Here is a 16,446-nt window from a genome sequence, read left to right on the forward strand (position 1 = left end):
CACACACACACACACACACACACACACACACACACACACACACACACACACACACACACACACACACACACACACACACACACACACACACTGTATAGCACAGAGGAGAGATAATGAGAGAGACTTTAGAAAACCGAGTGCAGTGAGCTAAAACACACATATGAGATAGAAGAGAGAGTGAAGAAAAGATGTGCAGACAGGAAAGGGCTACACACACACACACACACACACACACACACACACACACACACACGCACACACACACACACACACACACACACACACACACACCCACTCTAAATAGACACTGCACAGTGCTTTTGAAGAAGTGGACTTAAGAGTGAGCAGACCCCCACTGGTCAGTATATTGTCTTATCTGGGTCAGCGACAAGCCCTGAAGGCAGAAAGACAGGAGAGGGAGGACAGGAAAGATGGATGGGTGGATAGAGGGAAGGAGGAATGAAAGGCAGGAGGGCATTTGTGCTGGTCTAGTAATGGACACAGTGAGAATGTGCATCAAGAGAAAAAAGAGGGAATACTGTGGAAGAGAATAAAACATAGTAAATGGCTTCGGGATCATGCAGCGGGACGATTTACAGCTTCACATCAGGGTCTTACATTCACCCTGCAAGTCGTTAATGTGCAATAATGATTGATGAATGATGAATTATGCTGTTATAGCTCATATAAATCATCAAACATATCTTTAAATCTTTATTTACACAATGAGCTGAGTAAATGATTGCATAGTAATGTCAAGGCAAACCAAGACATCTGACAACATAAAAACTTTTTAAGTTATGCAGCAAAAACCACTACGGGAGGCTGTTTGTGTGTGTAACTCACAGTGTTCTGTGGGGGTCTTGGTGGGTCTTCTCCGGGGCTCTTCTTACCCAAACAGACTACGCTCCAGGCCTCCTTAACCTCGGCGTTGAACACAGTAAAGACCAGCATCACCGACAAACCCTGGGAGAGAGAGAGAGAGAGAGAGAGCGGTAGATGGACACAGATTAAGTTTAAGGTGCTAAACTGCAAGATCCTTGCAGATTTTCATCATGTCTTTTCCTTTTGACGAGCACTACCTTGTTCTTCTTTGTATTCAAGCAATAAAACAAAAAGTATTACTTGGCCAGTAATTTTGACGTACTATATGCACAAATGTAAAGGCAGTAAGGAACGGGATGGAAGGTGAATCAGTGCAACATTTCTATATATAAACATACACTCTGTTCATACCTGCACGAGGCAGAGGACATCGAATATGTAGTAGAAAGCCAGGATGCTGTTGTTCACGGACATCAGACCACACAACCAGGTGGAGGTGGCTACCAGCAACAGCAGGAAGGCATTGCGAATAGTCTCACTGGAGAGAGAAAACACAGAGGTCAGTGGGGGGGAGAAGGTTTGACAAACCATGAGACAGACAACATCACCATGCTGCATCTTTACATGTACAACTTGGATGTACAAGACAATGACATGGTTAAGCTTTGACTGGGAACAGCACATGTTACTAATAACTCTGATTACTTTGTTTTATTTCCCTGCCGGCTAGTTAACTAGCCATTAGTAAATGTAACATTTGAAAACGAATTTACTTCATACCACTATATACGTTTACTTGTGATATCACAACAATGTGGTCATCATTAATTGATGCCCATGACCAGGATAATGAAGAAATGTAGAGACAGAAAAGCCAGAATGACTAGAACCAGCAGAAAAAGGCTTCGTAGAGAAACCATGGGATGAATACTGACACCGAGACTTGGGAGTCGTTTATGCACCTGTGGTCTGATCAATAACAAGGCCTGACATGATCATTGTTTATCAAATCAGCGTTGACTGAATGAGACAGATGTATTCCCCTCTGTTCCCTGTTAGTTCACCGGTCACAAACCAGTTTCTGAACTACATCCACAACAGTTTTGTAATGCGAACCCCAAAAAAATAAAAGTCACACAGTTTGAAAATGTAAGCAGCGATTTAGTGTTGTAGCTTTGTTGAGGCTGTTAGCAGTTATTTGTAATGTATGTTGTATAGTGCTTCAATTTAAATTTTACATAAGCTTCTTAATCTTCATAATCTTCATACAGTATCACATTTACACATTTACATACCATGATGAAAAACGGCCATCAAAGTCACTTTTACAACGTGAGATAAGTCAGTGAGTGCATGGTACTCACATGACAGGGAGCTTCTTAGTCTCCTTCTGAGAGGGATTGCACGACATCTTGGCTACAATCATGAAAATCCCTCCATTCATCTGGATAAAGGGAAATCAATACCAATGGTAAGGCAACGCTTTTAATGCATTCCAGCTAATCCAATCAGGGACGAGGATAAACAAATTAAACAAATCAATGTGGACAAAATAGTCGTCTTGGAGGGAAAAAAAGACATTCAAGTCTACGAAATGCTCTTTTATTCTGTTCTGGTTCCTTTGCTCAAACAGTATAAAAAAATACACAGAAAAGTGAATAAAAAAAATAAATACAGAGCTAAGCTTATCTGCACTATAGGTTTTATGATTATATAATCTTTTAAAGGGAAACAAAACCGTAACCAATGTTCCTCTAAAAAACATAATTGATAAACGCTCATCAACAGTTCACTGTTTACACTATATGTTTGTGTGCGTACATTAGCATTCACTACTGTATATCAGACAGACAGGGGACAGTTACCAGTATGACGATGGCTATAGGACCAGCAAAGCTCCATATGAGTTTGTCATATATGGAGATCCAACAAAAGTCTGGGTTCCCGTATCCCTCTGGGTCCAGGCCCACCGCTAGGCCTGCAGATGAGACAAGAAGAGAGAGGCAGTACAGGATGTGACTGCCTGAGATTATCTGAATGGCTTTGGCAGGAAAGGCATGAGACGTAACACACCTATTTTAATCAGTAGTTATTTACTAAATAATAATTTCAGGCCACAAAACATCATGTTAAAGAAAATCAGCATGTTGGAAACTGTGGCTGCAAATGCATTATGGTGCCTTCAGACATTTAACGTTTCCAGAATATTAAATTATAATTCTGATATATTACTATCCAACATTAATACTACCAAACATAGATAATATTAGCTATACTTTGGGATTATTTTACACTAATTTCCACCTGATTCTCTCAAGTTGTAACTGAGCTGATTCATCTTGTGTATTTTGAAGGAGACTCGTGCTTAAGACGAAACAGAAAAGACAAAATCCACATAATGTTTGGATTATGTGTGTGTGAGAACATCCCTGAACATGCGTACAACCACAACACAAGTATCAGTTTTAATCATGACAAATTATTTTTTATTCATCCGTTATTTCTTCACCACATGACCACACCTCTATGATGTTGCTATACTGGGTCGCTGTGAGAGTGGTGACGTGAACTGTGAAGTCTTAATTCCTCCTTTGGACAACTGTCAAGGTTTTGACAGTCATGACCATAAAGATTTTTTAAATTGAATTGCAAAAGAAGAGAGACAGGAAGGGTTTAAATAAAGACGGACAGACGGATTAAACGCACCTCTGAGCCGGAGGAAAGAGACATGCAGCCAGCGTGTGTGTGTGTGTGTGTATGTGTGGTGGGAGACAGATCCATTCTTGAGGCAAGGTGAAACAGCGGTCGGGGTGTGTGTGTGTGTGTGTGTGTGTGTGTGCGTGACAGAACGAGCAACAGATAGAGAGGAGTTGACAGCATGTATCCGGGTGGAAACTGCAAGTGTGTGTGTGTGTGTGTGTGTGTGTGTGTTTGTATAAAAAGAGGGGAGACAGAAATGGCTTGCTTACCATATGTGTCAAGGAATAAATTGCTTGTGTGTGTGTGTCTGTGCTCTACTATCTCTCTAATTAAATGTCACAGAAACCTTATCTACACAGTCAGACTCATCGGAATGTGTGGGTGTGTGTGTCTGTGCACATATATGACAGTCTGTTGCCGTGAATAAATGTGGCGAGGACGTGGATGCATAGACACGCTTCCGACAAACATCCCAGAGATCCTACGTGTGTGCATGCGTGTGTCTTACCTGTGATAATGGCGGGCACGCCCCAGCCGATGGCGTAGTAGAACCTCATGGCGCCGTAGTTGATGTTGCGTTGCTCAGTCTGCATGCGGTAGATATGAAGGCCTTCCACGAACATCCAGGCAAACGTGGACATGAAGAAGTAATGCAGGAGAATGGCCACAACCGTACACAGGAACTGGAGGGGCAGAGAAAGAGAACAATTAAAGCAAAGGAAGCAAGGGGGAAGATGGAGACAGCAGAAGGAGAAAGAAGAGAGGAGAAGCAGGGATGAAACAAAGAAGAAGGGAAGGAGAGGTAAGGAAGAAAAGATGGGGAGCAATAAAAACAATATCAACCTTTGTATTGATTTTGCGACAGGTGCAGAGCAGACTTCTTGGCAAGCAACCAACAAGTCTTTAATAAAACACAGCAGGTGTCAGCGATGAAGTGACAGACTTGCATGATTTAATTACCAATGTGACTAATGAACAGAGTTTATGGCAGCATGTTACAGTAAGTCTCCAGGAAAAGCAAAAAAATTAATGATATGAATGTAGATTAATGTCTTTATGATGCTGAATTATAGCAATAATACCCAAGAGTGCGTTAACTATGATTATGTGTGTGAAAGAAAGCACCGTCGGTAGAGGAAAGTACGCTCGCAGGTAATGTGGCTGTCACAGCAGTTATGTGGGTAGAAGACTGAAAGCGTTCATGTAACAAATACGTTTACAATAATACAAAACAGCAATAAATACAGATCATTCAACTGGTTTTATGGTTTTAAGAAGAATAATCAGCTCAGAAAAAACATATTTACTCCAATTCAAAATCGTATATTTCAAGCTTTCATCAAATGACCTGCTACAAAAAACATTCTGTAAGCAATACATATTATGAATTATACCATATATTTAGGGGAGAGCTTGGTCCGTGGTTGATTTCTTTATTTTCGTCTTTTGAAACATCCATGAAACAGTATTGATGGATATATGGAAAATGTCTTTATCGCCATAGATGATGCTGCACGAATGCTGAGAGGATGTCAAATCAGTTTTCAGAGACGCTTTAACATAAATATCTGAAGTCCGTGCAATGCCACGGTTTAGATTGCATATTATCAGGAATGAATTTGAGCATGTTTTGTCAGAGCAGGAGATCAACTTCCAAATCCCTTTTGTCAGTGAAGTGCTGCTGTTTGTTTTGGAAGTAATGCTGAGAAATTACCCTCAGGCTGCAGTCAAGCTTGTCTAAAGTGGTGTATTTGAACTCCGGGGGCTTCGGTCTGTGTTGTTTGTTTAACCAGATGAGGAAGATGCCATTCAAACTAGAGTGGCTCTGAATTACAGCACCTTACACATCTGAAAGTGCACGTCATCATCGTCTTCTAAGAGAACTGTGGTGCTGTTTCTCAGAAGACGGAAACTAAACTAAAGGGCTCGGCGATATGATGTCTATCTATAAAATGTCTATTGTTTTTCTATATTGTATCTATCGCAATGTCAAAACAACAGCAGACAGCAACACGCCGGTCCCCACTACAGGCATTTCCGAATGCAAGCTATCTGTTAACCAGCACCACGTGCCTTTACCATGTGCTTATGTCATACAGACATTTTTTAAAATTGAATTACCAGAAAACATACATATCATTATTGAGATATGTAATGAGCTATATCGGGATAGAGGATTTGGCCCCGCTCTATAAACCAACCACAGGCAACAACTAGAGAAGGTACGGGTTTGTGAGTTAGAATAGATGGCTGCTGGCAACTGACAGCCAGCTTTCAAAGCCATGTTTTAAATGCTGAGTACAACGAAAATAAGTGAGAACATAAATGGTCTGGTGTGATTTATTTTGTGTGGGTCTGGTGTGATTTATTTTGTGTGTTCTTAACGGATATAAACACCAGACAATGAAAGATTACAGCTCAAAAGGCTCAGGCTGTCAATCCGGTCTTGGCTTAACTTGGAAAGACTGGAATCAGATCTGCTTCGACTCTCCCTCTCTGTCAAAATATTTGGGATTAACAAAATGCTGGTTTAATGACCGGGCTTCTTGTGAGTTTTTCTTTATCAACTCTGGTTTCCTGGGATGTGTGACTGCAGCCCGCCAACAGGACAGACACATGATATTCATAACGTTCACCAATAGGGTCATGTTGGCAACATGATGACAAATTATATATAGATATGCACAATCAAAATACTTTTTCACTACCAAAGAAATAAAACTATGACATCATTAAGCTGTTGCAGTCTTAAATTACTTTGGATGTGTGCTGTTAAACACCTAAAATGTAAATGTAAACTTCACAACTCTAATGAAAAAGGAGAAACACTTCACTCAAGAAGTTTTGCAGCTGAGCGCTCTACATCTTTAAATTAAGGAAAGCCAACTCGTACCGCCCGGATGAGGTTAAAAGAAGCTCAGTACAAATTCCTAACGACACAGCCAGAGACAACATAGAAATAGCAGCCGCCTTGGCAGGAATACAGCTAGACGATGGATTTCACACTCCCACACACACACACACACACACACACACACACACACACACACACACACCAAGTTACACACTAAAAGAAAGATTAAATTGTGCACAAGCATGTAAAACCAAGTGTACACACAAACACTCGAGCACCAACATGCTCTCCCAAGCATGATGCACATGAATAAGAGAACATATTGTTCAGCTAGAAGTAACCGGTCTCACTGTTAAGAGCCGTACAGTTGACTGAGTGGGGGATACAGCTTAATTAATTAGATTTCATGCTGAGTGAGCACATACTTGCAGTACCCCCTCTGTACAAGACCCACTGCTCTTTACGTACACACACGTTTGTGATGTAATGAAAAAGAAGGAGAGTCAGGAGAGAGGAAGAAAACAAGAGAAAAGTACTGAGCATAATAGTAAGAGGACTTACAGTAAGTAAGCAGCAAAAAAAACACATGATGTAGAGAGGAACAAAGTGAGCAGGATGGAGCAATACGGAGGACGAATAGCAGAAGAAAGGTAAAAAGACAGAGATGTCTTGATGTATCTTTTAGAGCTGCACCAGCAAAAGGAGGATATATTGTGTTCTACAGTATAAAGAAAGAAGGCAGCGGTTTAAAGGTGGGTACTGCTAGGGCTGGGCAATATATATATAATATTTGATTTTCTCCATATCGCCCAGCATTAAGTACACCTTCAAATCTGCAATGCGTGGCTAAAAATGAGACAATAATTATGCCAAAAGCAAACTGACAGTGATGAAAAAGAGGAAGGCAAGAAAGCCAAAGACAAACAAGGCTACAGGAAAACAAGCCACCAGTATCTACCTGCTGCTCCGTCTGATTGACCCCGAGCAGAAACACCAGCTCCGACAAAAACATGGCTGCCGCTGTGTTTGAATGGATGCTCCTGGTGTTGGACTTGAGGCCTCGGAGGCAGGAGAGCGCCAGGACTGTGAGCAGGAGGGCCAGCATGGAGACGATCAGAGAGGAATATGTGACCAGGGCCAGCGACTCCAGATCCCCCTCCAACTGCTGCTCATACAGAGATGTGAGAAGGGAGACACGGTATTATCAAACTGAGATCATTTTGGTGGGAGCACATGGAAAGGAAGAACAGAGGGAAGAAGGGGAGTAGTAATATTAAAAAGCACAAGGTGAAATAAGACAAAGAGCTGCAAATGAATCATTTTAATTTGTTGAAATGCTGCTACCTCAGTCTGGGTAAATGCCTTCATCTGTCTGGCTTCACTTGAACTGACGATATTTATGACAGAGATAATAAATTATTTGGAAAGCAAGTAATTAAGATGAAGAATCTGCACCAGGCAGCCACTTGTTTCAGATTCATAAAAATCAATCCATTATTATGAAGTATGACATGTAACATTGTTTAACTGCCCAGGATGCCGGCTGCTTTGTGATGCTGAATATTAAAGGTTTTGAAAGGATTGAAAGAGGCAAAGTATCTCCGTATTCAAACTGTTGAAAGTAATTTATGTCTTTATTATGAGCCGGTCTCAAGGCATTTGAAAGAGAAAATGAAAGTAAGCAGACGAATCCAACAACAGACAAAGCAAACTAGCAGACCTTTCTATCTGTCAGGAGAAATCAGGGTATCAAAAGCATGAAACTGATTAAGACCACTACCTTTGCATGCACAGAGAGCAATCGCTGCCAGTAAACATAAGAAACACCTTCAGAATTGTATCTGGGCAAATTGAGCACATCACCAGTCACCCCTCTTCTCATTGCTCTGGACTAGTGCATTATTCAATGTGAACTATACATATTTGGTGGAAATGTACAACTTTAAATTCATCGCAAGGCATGAGGTTTCTGATTCCACTAGTTTGCAATCTCAAACGTCAAGATCTGATACATCATTACTTAGTATGCTGGGAAGTGACTGGCAGGGGGTTTGCATTAAACTGTGAAAATCGTCTACAGCTGTAACAAGACTTTCTTTAGCCTTCAGAATGTCAGGCAGGATTAATTCTCCGGGATTTCAAACCTCTACACCGATTACATTACAAGCAATTACCAGCTGAGATGTTCAGATGAAGAAAAGAATGAAAACGGACACACTGGCAAAACCAGGTCTGTGCGTGTTTACACAGCATGATCACTGATAGTTAATGCACAATTAATCCATTACATGCTTCATTATGATACAGAGGCATATGAATGGAATAAATATGTGGCGCGTGTGAGTAGTTCTCCACTGACAGATCACTAACCTCTCTGTGCGAACTGTCCATCAGCACCCCGAAGGTGCCCAGTCTCTGGCACTGACAGCGGACATGGGAGGTGTTCCTGTACACCACCATGCAGTCCCTGACTGTCCAGCAGCCTCCTATCTCATACCTGCAGAGAGAGAGAGACAAGACGGTTAATAGTAAAAGGTCAATTGTAACAGAGGTGCGGACACAAAGACATGAACACACTATCTGTATGATATGTTGCCGCTTGTGTGTGAGGCAAGGAATGCATGCTCTCTGCTGTCAGTGGGCATATACCCGTGTGTTACTGTGTGTGTGTGTGTGGCACTGAGTAAAAAGGGAACACACTACATTGCAGTTAGAATTTTGTGATTCAGCTGCGGGTCCTCATATGAACAGTGGTACCCCCTCTGTGAATTAAAAAATGTACAGGTTTTTTTTCTGTGTCACTTAACACTTCATGTTTAAGGTCCACTTCACAGCACTACTTCCATAAATAAACCTGTTTCGCAGCAGACATGTTGACAGTTATGACAGGAAGCACACCGGTGTAATTAATTACATCAATGACTGCATTCCATATAGTTGGGCCAGTTCCAGGGCCCTGTCATTGAGCACGCTGGCCGTCTGACACGGCTTACTTGGAAACTTTATGTAAGTGAATCATCTTTATTGTTATTGGTTACACCTCTGCTTTTCCTACTATGACAGGTCTGCAAAAACAAAAGTGTATAATACGGGTGGCTGCCATAAGTCCAGCGCGAGAAAGTCTAAAGGCAGACGTTGCATATATTTCAAACTTAAAAGCAAAACCCCAACTCCTCCAATTAAGATAATATTTTGACAGATGTATTTTCCACATTATAAAGCTACAGAATTTCAAAACACGGCACCACACGGAAATGTCTCCATAATGCATTAAAATTATACATATAGCCATATATCATAATATATTATGTATATATGTATAGTGTAAAGTCATTGTATTGCATACTGACAATAACCAGCCCTACTGCCCTGATCGATTTGTGTGTGTGTGTGTGTGTGTGTAGGAATATATGAACCAGTGTAATCTATACTCACTGATTGCTGTGGTTCCACTGCACACACAGTGGCTTGCTGCGATTGGCTGTTTCCAGGAGCTTGAACTCAAGCAGGATGGGCTGGTCCAAGTGCCCACCCACAAACGTCTGGTTGTTGTAGACAGAGATACTGACTACTGGGGAGTTCATTACCGGGTGTCTGGGCAGCCTGAGGGAGGGAGAGAGCGCAGAGTTACCATGCTTCTACTAAATAAGATGGAAAGCAGAGTTTGATTTCTTGGTTAGGACAGTAAAAAAGGCGAAGACAAGGTGAGCAGAGACGGTGTGCTAGACAAGAGTTAAATGACTGTTCATTGACATCTACTGAACATTGGACAGTTTGTTAATTTGTAATCAAGGCCGGAGGTGAGGTGAGGAAGAGCAGAGGGGGAGAGCGATGGGAGGAGAGTTGAGAGAGAAAGAGAGCTACCGTGAGAGAAGGTAGAGAAAAAAAACAGATGTAAGGAAGATGCTATTGGAACTAATGCTGAAGCTGATAGTCAATCAACTATTAATCGACTGACAGAAACTTCATAGGCCACAATTTTGATCATGAATACACCGTTTTCCCGGCAGATATTTTGACATGTCGTAGTAGGAAAAGCACAGGTGCGTTCAATAACATTACTAATAGGTGCATTCAGATGGGTGGCTCACTGGAGTAGCATACTGGGACACTTAATGGGACTGAGCCATCTTAATTGTTACCAATTTCACCTGTGCTTTTCTTATTATGACAAGAAAAAAAAACTGCTGTGAAAAAGGTCCATTAATTGTTCTATTATGGAATTCATCGAGCAAAATTGCGATTTCTAATTACGATAAATAACGATAAAGATATATAGTGCAGAATGTGTTTCTAATGATGTGATGCTCCTGTTATATAAAAGCAATTGTGGTTCACTGTTTGCTGCTGAATAAAGGCGACATGGGAAATCCCGATTCTATAGCCAGCATGTTTCCTTCCTTTCTGCTGTCGTCAGATCTTTATTGTTCTGAGTGTGATTGATTCCCACCTCACTCCTCGTCGGTCTGTGTGGTACTTGGGAGGGAGGGCGCCGCCCAGACTGCGATAGATCAGCAAGATAACGATGGTGATGGGCTGCTCTGGCATTGAAACAGTGCGTCTGGCTGCAGTGTATTCTCCTGTCTGATTGGCTGAGATACTGACAGGGGCCACAGCAGCGTTCTGAGGGGCCAAGGCTGAAATGGAGAAGTCTGTGTCAGTATGTTTCTCTTAGTTTCGACCGCTTACACTATCAAGCATTTCATTCTATGTCTGTTCTTACGCTCTTTCTCTGTCCGCTCCTTCTCTTTCCAGTTGTGTTGTTGTTGCTGTCGTTGTGGCACCAGGGCAGCAGGGGGGAGTATCACATGGGTGTTGGGGTCCCACAAAGCCTGGCCGCGAAACAGGGTGGTGTGGTAACGTGGGAAACGCCGCCGCACGTGGGTTTGGTTCTCCACGCGGTCGAGGTTCATGACTGACAAACAAACGGGAGCAGTAAACGCACATGAACACACATCATTTCATACAATATAGGTGGCGGGTGTTAACCTTAAATCAATACTTCCCTTAAATGCCTGCGGAAGATGCTATTTATTGAATAAAGTGCAGACTCTTACAAAGAATCAGTCACTGCTGCTGAGTTATTATTCACATTTAGTTTCTTTACTAAATACAAGGTCAGCAAGTTGAAAGGGATTTTTACATCACACTTTCACTACTCCCACCAGAAGAACTGCGAAAGGGAGGCCATATTTCCACTGGAAGAACAGCATCCTTTATCCATGTATTGTTGCTCAGGGTTGCAGCTATAACGACACATTTGAAACCTCCTTAATCAACAGTTGATAAAAAACCATTCAGTACACACCATGTTTCAATTGGTCCAAAGCTACACAAGCAAGAAAGGGTTCTTTGAGCTTTCTGACAGCTGGAAATCATGAAAATAATGTCAAACTTTGCTAATTTTACTCAAATTAGGTGAAGGGTAATTATGCTCTTGTTAATTAAAAAATTTAACTAATTGCTTACCTCTGTTCTACTTTGTTATTTTTATTTTTTGGGTTTTGTATATTCTGTGTATGTACTTTGAGAGAAACGTAAAAACCGGAGTCAAATTCCTTGTATGCGTACGCGGTCAATAAAGCTGATTCTGATTCTAATTTCCCTTCTTAAATACAATACAATACAAGGGGAAACCTGAACCACCTGTGTCAATAAACCAATTGAATCTCTGTGGATTTAGGACTGTGTAAACACAATACATACTCCACAAACAAACACACACACACACACAAACACAGGACCAGAGGAACTGTTATATTATGGGAAATGAGGTGGCGAACAGGAAGTACATAGTCAATGTGGAGTGTTCAACAATGAGTGAACACTTGACCAACCAAACATAAGTGGAACAGCACTCAATACTGAGAGAGGAGAGACATCACTCAATATAACAGACGTGTGTTATGTCTGTGTGTGTGTGTGTGTGTGTGTGTGTGTGTGTGTGTGTAGACTGTCTGACTGACTGTTTTTCTGATTTTAAAAGTCTGTAATGACAATTTTGATGGCGAAACAAATGGTTTATTGGTGAAATAAAATAGAAGATTTGGCATTTTAATGATAAAAAACAAGAGAAAAATAAAAGTGTATTGGAAGCTAACAGATGGGTGTGTGTCAGGTCCATCCGTATCTTTATAAACGTTATTCATTCCATCCCTTTTAGCTGAGAGCATCAACTGTCTGTATGTGTGTGTGTAGGAGTGTGAACGTTGGCTGCATTTCTTATTCCTTCTGCTTTCACTGCCGCTAATTCTATGCTCCCCGTCTGGGGATGAGCATCACGCTGTCAGTTTTAGATGATCTAACAGCGTTTTGGATGTAATCCAAAGGCAAAGCATAAACAGTTAAGTGAGAGAGAGATGAGAGTCACATAGAATATAGAATGTAAATAAAAGCAGGCAATTCATATTGGCCAAGGAAGGTAAGCCTATTTTATATTTCCGGCAGGTCTGGGATTAACGGTGCTACCAAACAGCACTGGAGGAAGCTGGTGGGGCAAGATTCACTAGATGGTAACTTTGATGAGTTTCATGAGTTTTGGTTGGATGGTGTTTTCTAGGAATCCAATCTGTGTGTGTAGCTAAGAGCATTAACTGAGTGTGGAATTCATTGTCTGGCTTCATCCCTGTCAGAGCTGCTGCTGTTGTTGCTATTTCAACACCTTGTTGTTGCATGTGGCACACATTTTTTAACAGTATTTTCAACACTGCTAAAGTGACAGAAAAATGTGGAAAAGAGCAAAATGCACAAGTGACAGGATGCCAGAAACTAAATGACACAGGGCACATGGCCAAACCTGCAGATGTATAGGACATGTACTGTAACAGATGAAGAGAATGTGTGTGTTTCTGTGTGTGTGTTAATGTCTGCTATGTGTGTGATCATGTGTGTGTTTGGCATCTGTAAATCTAAATTATGTATGCCGGAAAGTGCTACAGTGCTTCGGGGTTTGTGTGTGTGTGTGTGCTGAAAGCTTTAACTGGTGTGTGTGTGTGTGTGTGTGTGTGTGTGTGTGGGAGTGTGAAATTCATCTCTCTGTCCTGCTCCCAGCGCTCTGGCCGTGCCATCATCATTTGCATTCGCGCTCTTCATCTCCCGCTTTACACTGAGTCATTCTAGCTGATTTCACAGCAGCGATTTACAGTATTATGAGAAAACCGCTGCAAATCATCCGTAAAGATTAAGATTTTAGGTAGCACTTTATAATAACTACACACTATGAAGCATTAGTTAAGTATGAGTAAACACTTAATTCATCATTTATAAAGCATTGTTCCTACATTAATAATTCATTAGTATGCAGTTCATAACAGTTAGAAATGTTTAATTCTTGATTAATAAGCTCGTATATTATGTGTTTCATTATTGTGTTTTCATACTTTATAAATGATGGATTCCCTATTTGTAAATGAAGTATTATATATTTTACAAACCAATTATTAAGGAGTTGTAGATGATTAATAAGATCATTTATAAAGTGTTAGTAAATGATTAATAACTTATTTAGATGTACATTATTCATGCATTTATACAGTATATATAATGGTTAGGGACTATGTTAATATATGCTTTATAAACGCATATTAATACTGCAATTCATGATAAATTCATGATTTATTAAGGTAGTTACTACTCGTTAGTAAAGTGTTTTGTGTGACCTCATCTAAAGTGAGGACTATGTATGCCTTACAAAGCATTTATTAATGACATTGAAGGGCCAGCAGTGCCTCAAAACACATTTTGAACAGAACAGGCAAATAGACACAACACAAAGTGATGAAGACCATATTAATATTTATTGTAAGATGCAAACAATATACTATTAAATACAAACCTCTCATCCATTAACCAGGAGCTTTGCATATTAGTTTACATTTACTTATTTAATTATTCATTTTAAGCATATCGACCTCATTCACATCCACTCCACATATAACAGCTCGTTAGCCATCTGTCACCTAGATTGCTCTATTTACAAGGGAGGTGACGCGTGAGCGTGCGCCTGTCTCAGGACCTCTAGTGTTAGCTGGAAGGCTAGCTGGATACTCATCCTCCATAATGTGTAACGTTACGTGCCAGCAAACTAAGAAACAAACAGACGGGCATTGGAGAACCGTCAGCAGTCATTATTTCTGGCCCGGATCCATCGCGTAAGTGCACTTCTGTACCAGTTCCTGGGCGAAACGTTTGTCCCACGTTGATGATGTATGAAGCGGTCTTTTCCTTTGTCCATCTCACAAGTAGGATTTCGTTTATTGTAAACAATGAACAGATTCGGCCGGCTGCCATCGGGACATGCAACTGAAGAAAAGTACGAACAGTGGAGATCGATATGCTTGGTATGAAATGAATAATTAAATAAGTAAATGTAAACTAATAGGCAAAGCTCCTGGTTCGCTCCAGTCGTATATTTACAAACGTTTTATATACAGCCATGTTCTCCTGAAGGAGAATGTCTTTGTTTGTTTGTTTCTTACATGTATGAATGGATGAGAGGTTTGTATTTAACAGTATATTGTTTGCATCTTGCAATAAATATTAATATGTTCTTGATCACTTTGTGTTGTGTCTATTTGCCTGTTCTGTTCAAAATGTGTCTTGAGGCACTGCTGGCCTTTCAATGTCATTTATAAATGCTTTGTGAGGCATAAATAGTCCTCACTTTAGATGAGGTCACACAAAATACTTAATAAATGATTTATAAGGCATAAATAGTCCTCACTTTAGATGAGGTCACACAAAATACTTAATAAATGCTCTATAAGGCATAAATAGTCCTCACTTTAGATGAGGTCACATAAAACACTTTACTAATGAGTAGTAACTACCTTAATAAATCATGAATTTATCATGAATTGCAGTATTAATATGCATTTATAAAGCATATATTAACATAGTCCCTAATCATTATATATATAAATGCATGAATAATATACATCTAAATAAGTTATTAATCATTTACTAACACTTTATCAATGATCTTATTAATCATCTACAACTCCTTAATAATTGGTTTGTAAAATATATAATACTTCATTTACAAATAGGGAATCCATCATTTATAAAGTATGAAAACACAATCATGAAACACATAATATACGAGCTTATTAATCAAGAATAAAACATTTACAACTGTTGTTATGAACTGCATACTAATGAATTATTAATGTAGGAACAATGCTTTCTAAATGATGAATTAAGTGTTTACTCATACTTAACTAATGCTTCATAGTGTGTAGTTATTATAAAGTGCTACCAGATTTTATTACTGTCTTAGTCTCTTATATTGGGTCTGAGTAGGGATAAGCTTTTGTATTATGCCTGAGTGAGTGTGTGTGTCTCTGTTTGTGTGTAATCTTTCTGAACTCACTTATGTTTGGAGCAACCAGCGCCACAGGGTTGAGGTAGGTGTGCTTCATGTTCTGGGCCAGAATCTGGGCGTACTGCTCCAGCAGCTCCGTCAGCTCGGCCGGACCGCCGCCCGGGATGTGGTTCTGACTCTGAGCGAGAGCCCGCCAGAGCCCAGAGGTACCGGGGCCCAACAGCACACTGCAGCCCCGCACAATGTTCTGCAAGCAGCAGAAAGATGAAAAATCAATAAAAAAACACATGTCTTTTTGGCCATCTAACCCATCAACAAGAAAAAATAGAGTGAGGTCTTCAGGTATTTGTTTCAGTTGGGCAAATTCTTTCATGTCAGCTAGTGTTGGGACTGTTTCATGCTGTCCGGAGACCAAGACAAGCATTTGGCACGAACTTGAGTTTGTTACTAATTTTGGTCGAGGAGACAAGACATCTGATGTAAGCCTCATAGTCAAGCCTTTTGTCAGGCTGCTGTGACCAGGACCACGAGAACATTGAAAACAGAACTTAAAAATAACATCCAAACAAGTCTAGGCTTCAATTATAGTTGTGTTTACCTTGCTTTTCTTGTAATTTATTGTGACTCTGGATGGAAACCTATAGATATGTCTAGACTACACGGCCTTGCAAAATGTTTTGAACAAAGAGTCATATCAGAGATCGAGAGAGAGAGAGACAGAGAGAGAGAGAGAGAGAGAGAGAGA

General features: G+C 40.4%; 1 protein-coding gene across 2 annotated transcripts in view; it reads right to left on the reverse strand.

Moving 5' to 3' along the window:
* Positions 1–16,446, reverse strand: part of celsr3 (cadherin, EGF LAG seven-pass G-type receptor 3) — a 96,753-nt gene that overhangs the window by 7,013 nt on the left and 73,294 nt on the right. For both annotated transcript variants that reach the window (XM_031845411.1, XM_031845410.1), the window contains 11 exons: positions 15,750–15,948; positions 11,103–11,294; positions 10,830–11,016; positions 9,815–9,982; positions 8,750–8,876; positions 7,338–7,544; positions 4,034–4,208; positions 2,691–2,803; positions 2,190–2,269; positions 1,237–1,363; positions 847–966 (listed from right to left, as the gene is read on the reverse strand). In XM_031845411.1, the coding sequence (XP_031701271.1) occupies positions 847–966; positions 1,237–1,363; positions 2,190–2,269; positions 2,691–2,803; positions 4,034–4,208; positions 7,338–7,544; positions 8,750–8,876; positions 9,815–9,982; positions 10,830–11,016; positions 11,103–11,294; positions 15,750–15,948 (1,695 nt within the window). The remainder of the gene's footprint in view (positions 1–846; positions 967–1,236; positions 1,364–2,189; positions 2,270–2,690; positions 2,804–4,033; positions 4,209–7,337; positions 7,545–8,749; positions 8,877–9,814; positions 9,983–10,829; positions 11,017–11,102; positions 11,295–15,749; positions 15,949–16,446) is intronic.

Source organism: Anarrhichthys ocellatus, unplaced genomic scaffold (genome assembly GCF_004355925.1).
Source record: "Anarrhichthys ocellatus isolate YVR2014 unplaced genomic scaffold, GSC_Weel_1.0 scaffold5, whole genome shotgun sequence".
Taxonomy (NCBI): domain Eukaryota; kingdom Metazoa; phylum Chordata; class Actinopteri; order Perciformes; family Anarhichadidae; genus Anarrhichthys; species Anarrhichthys ocellatus.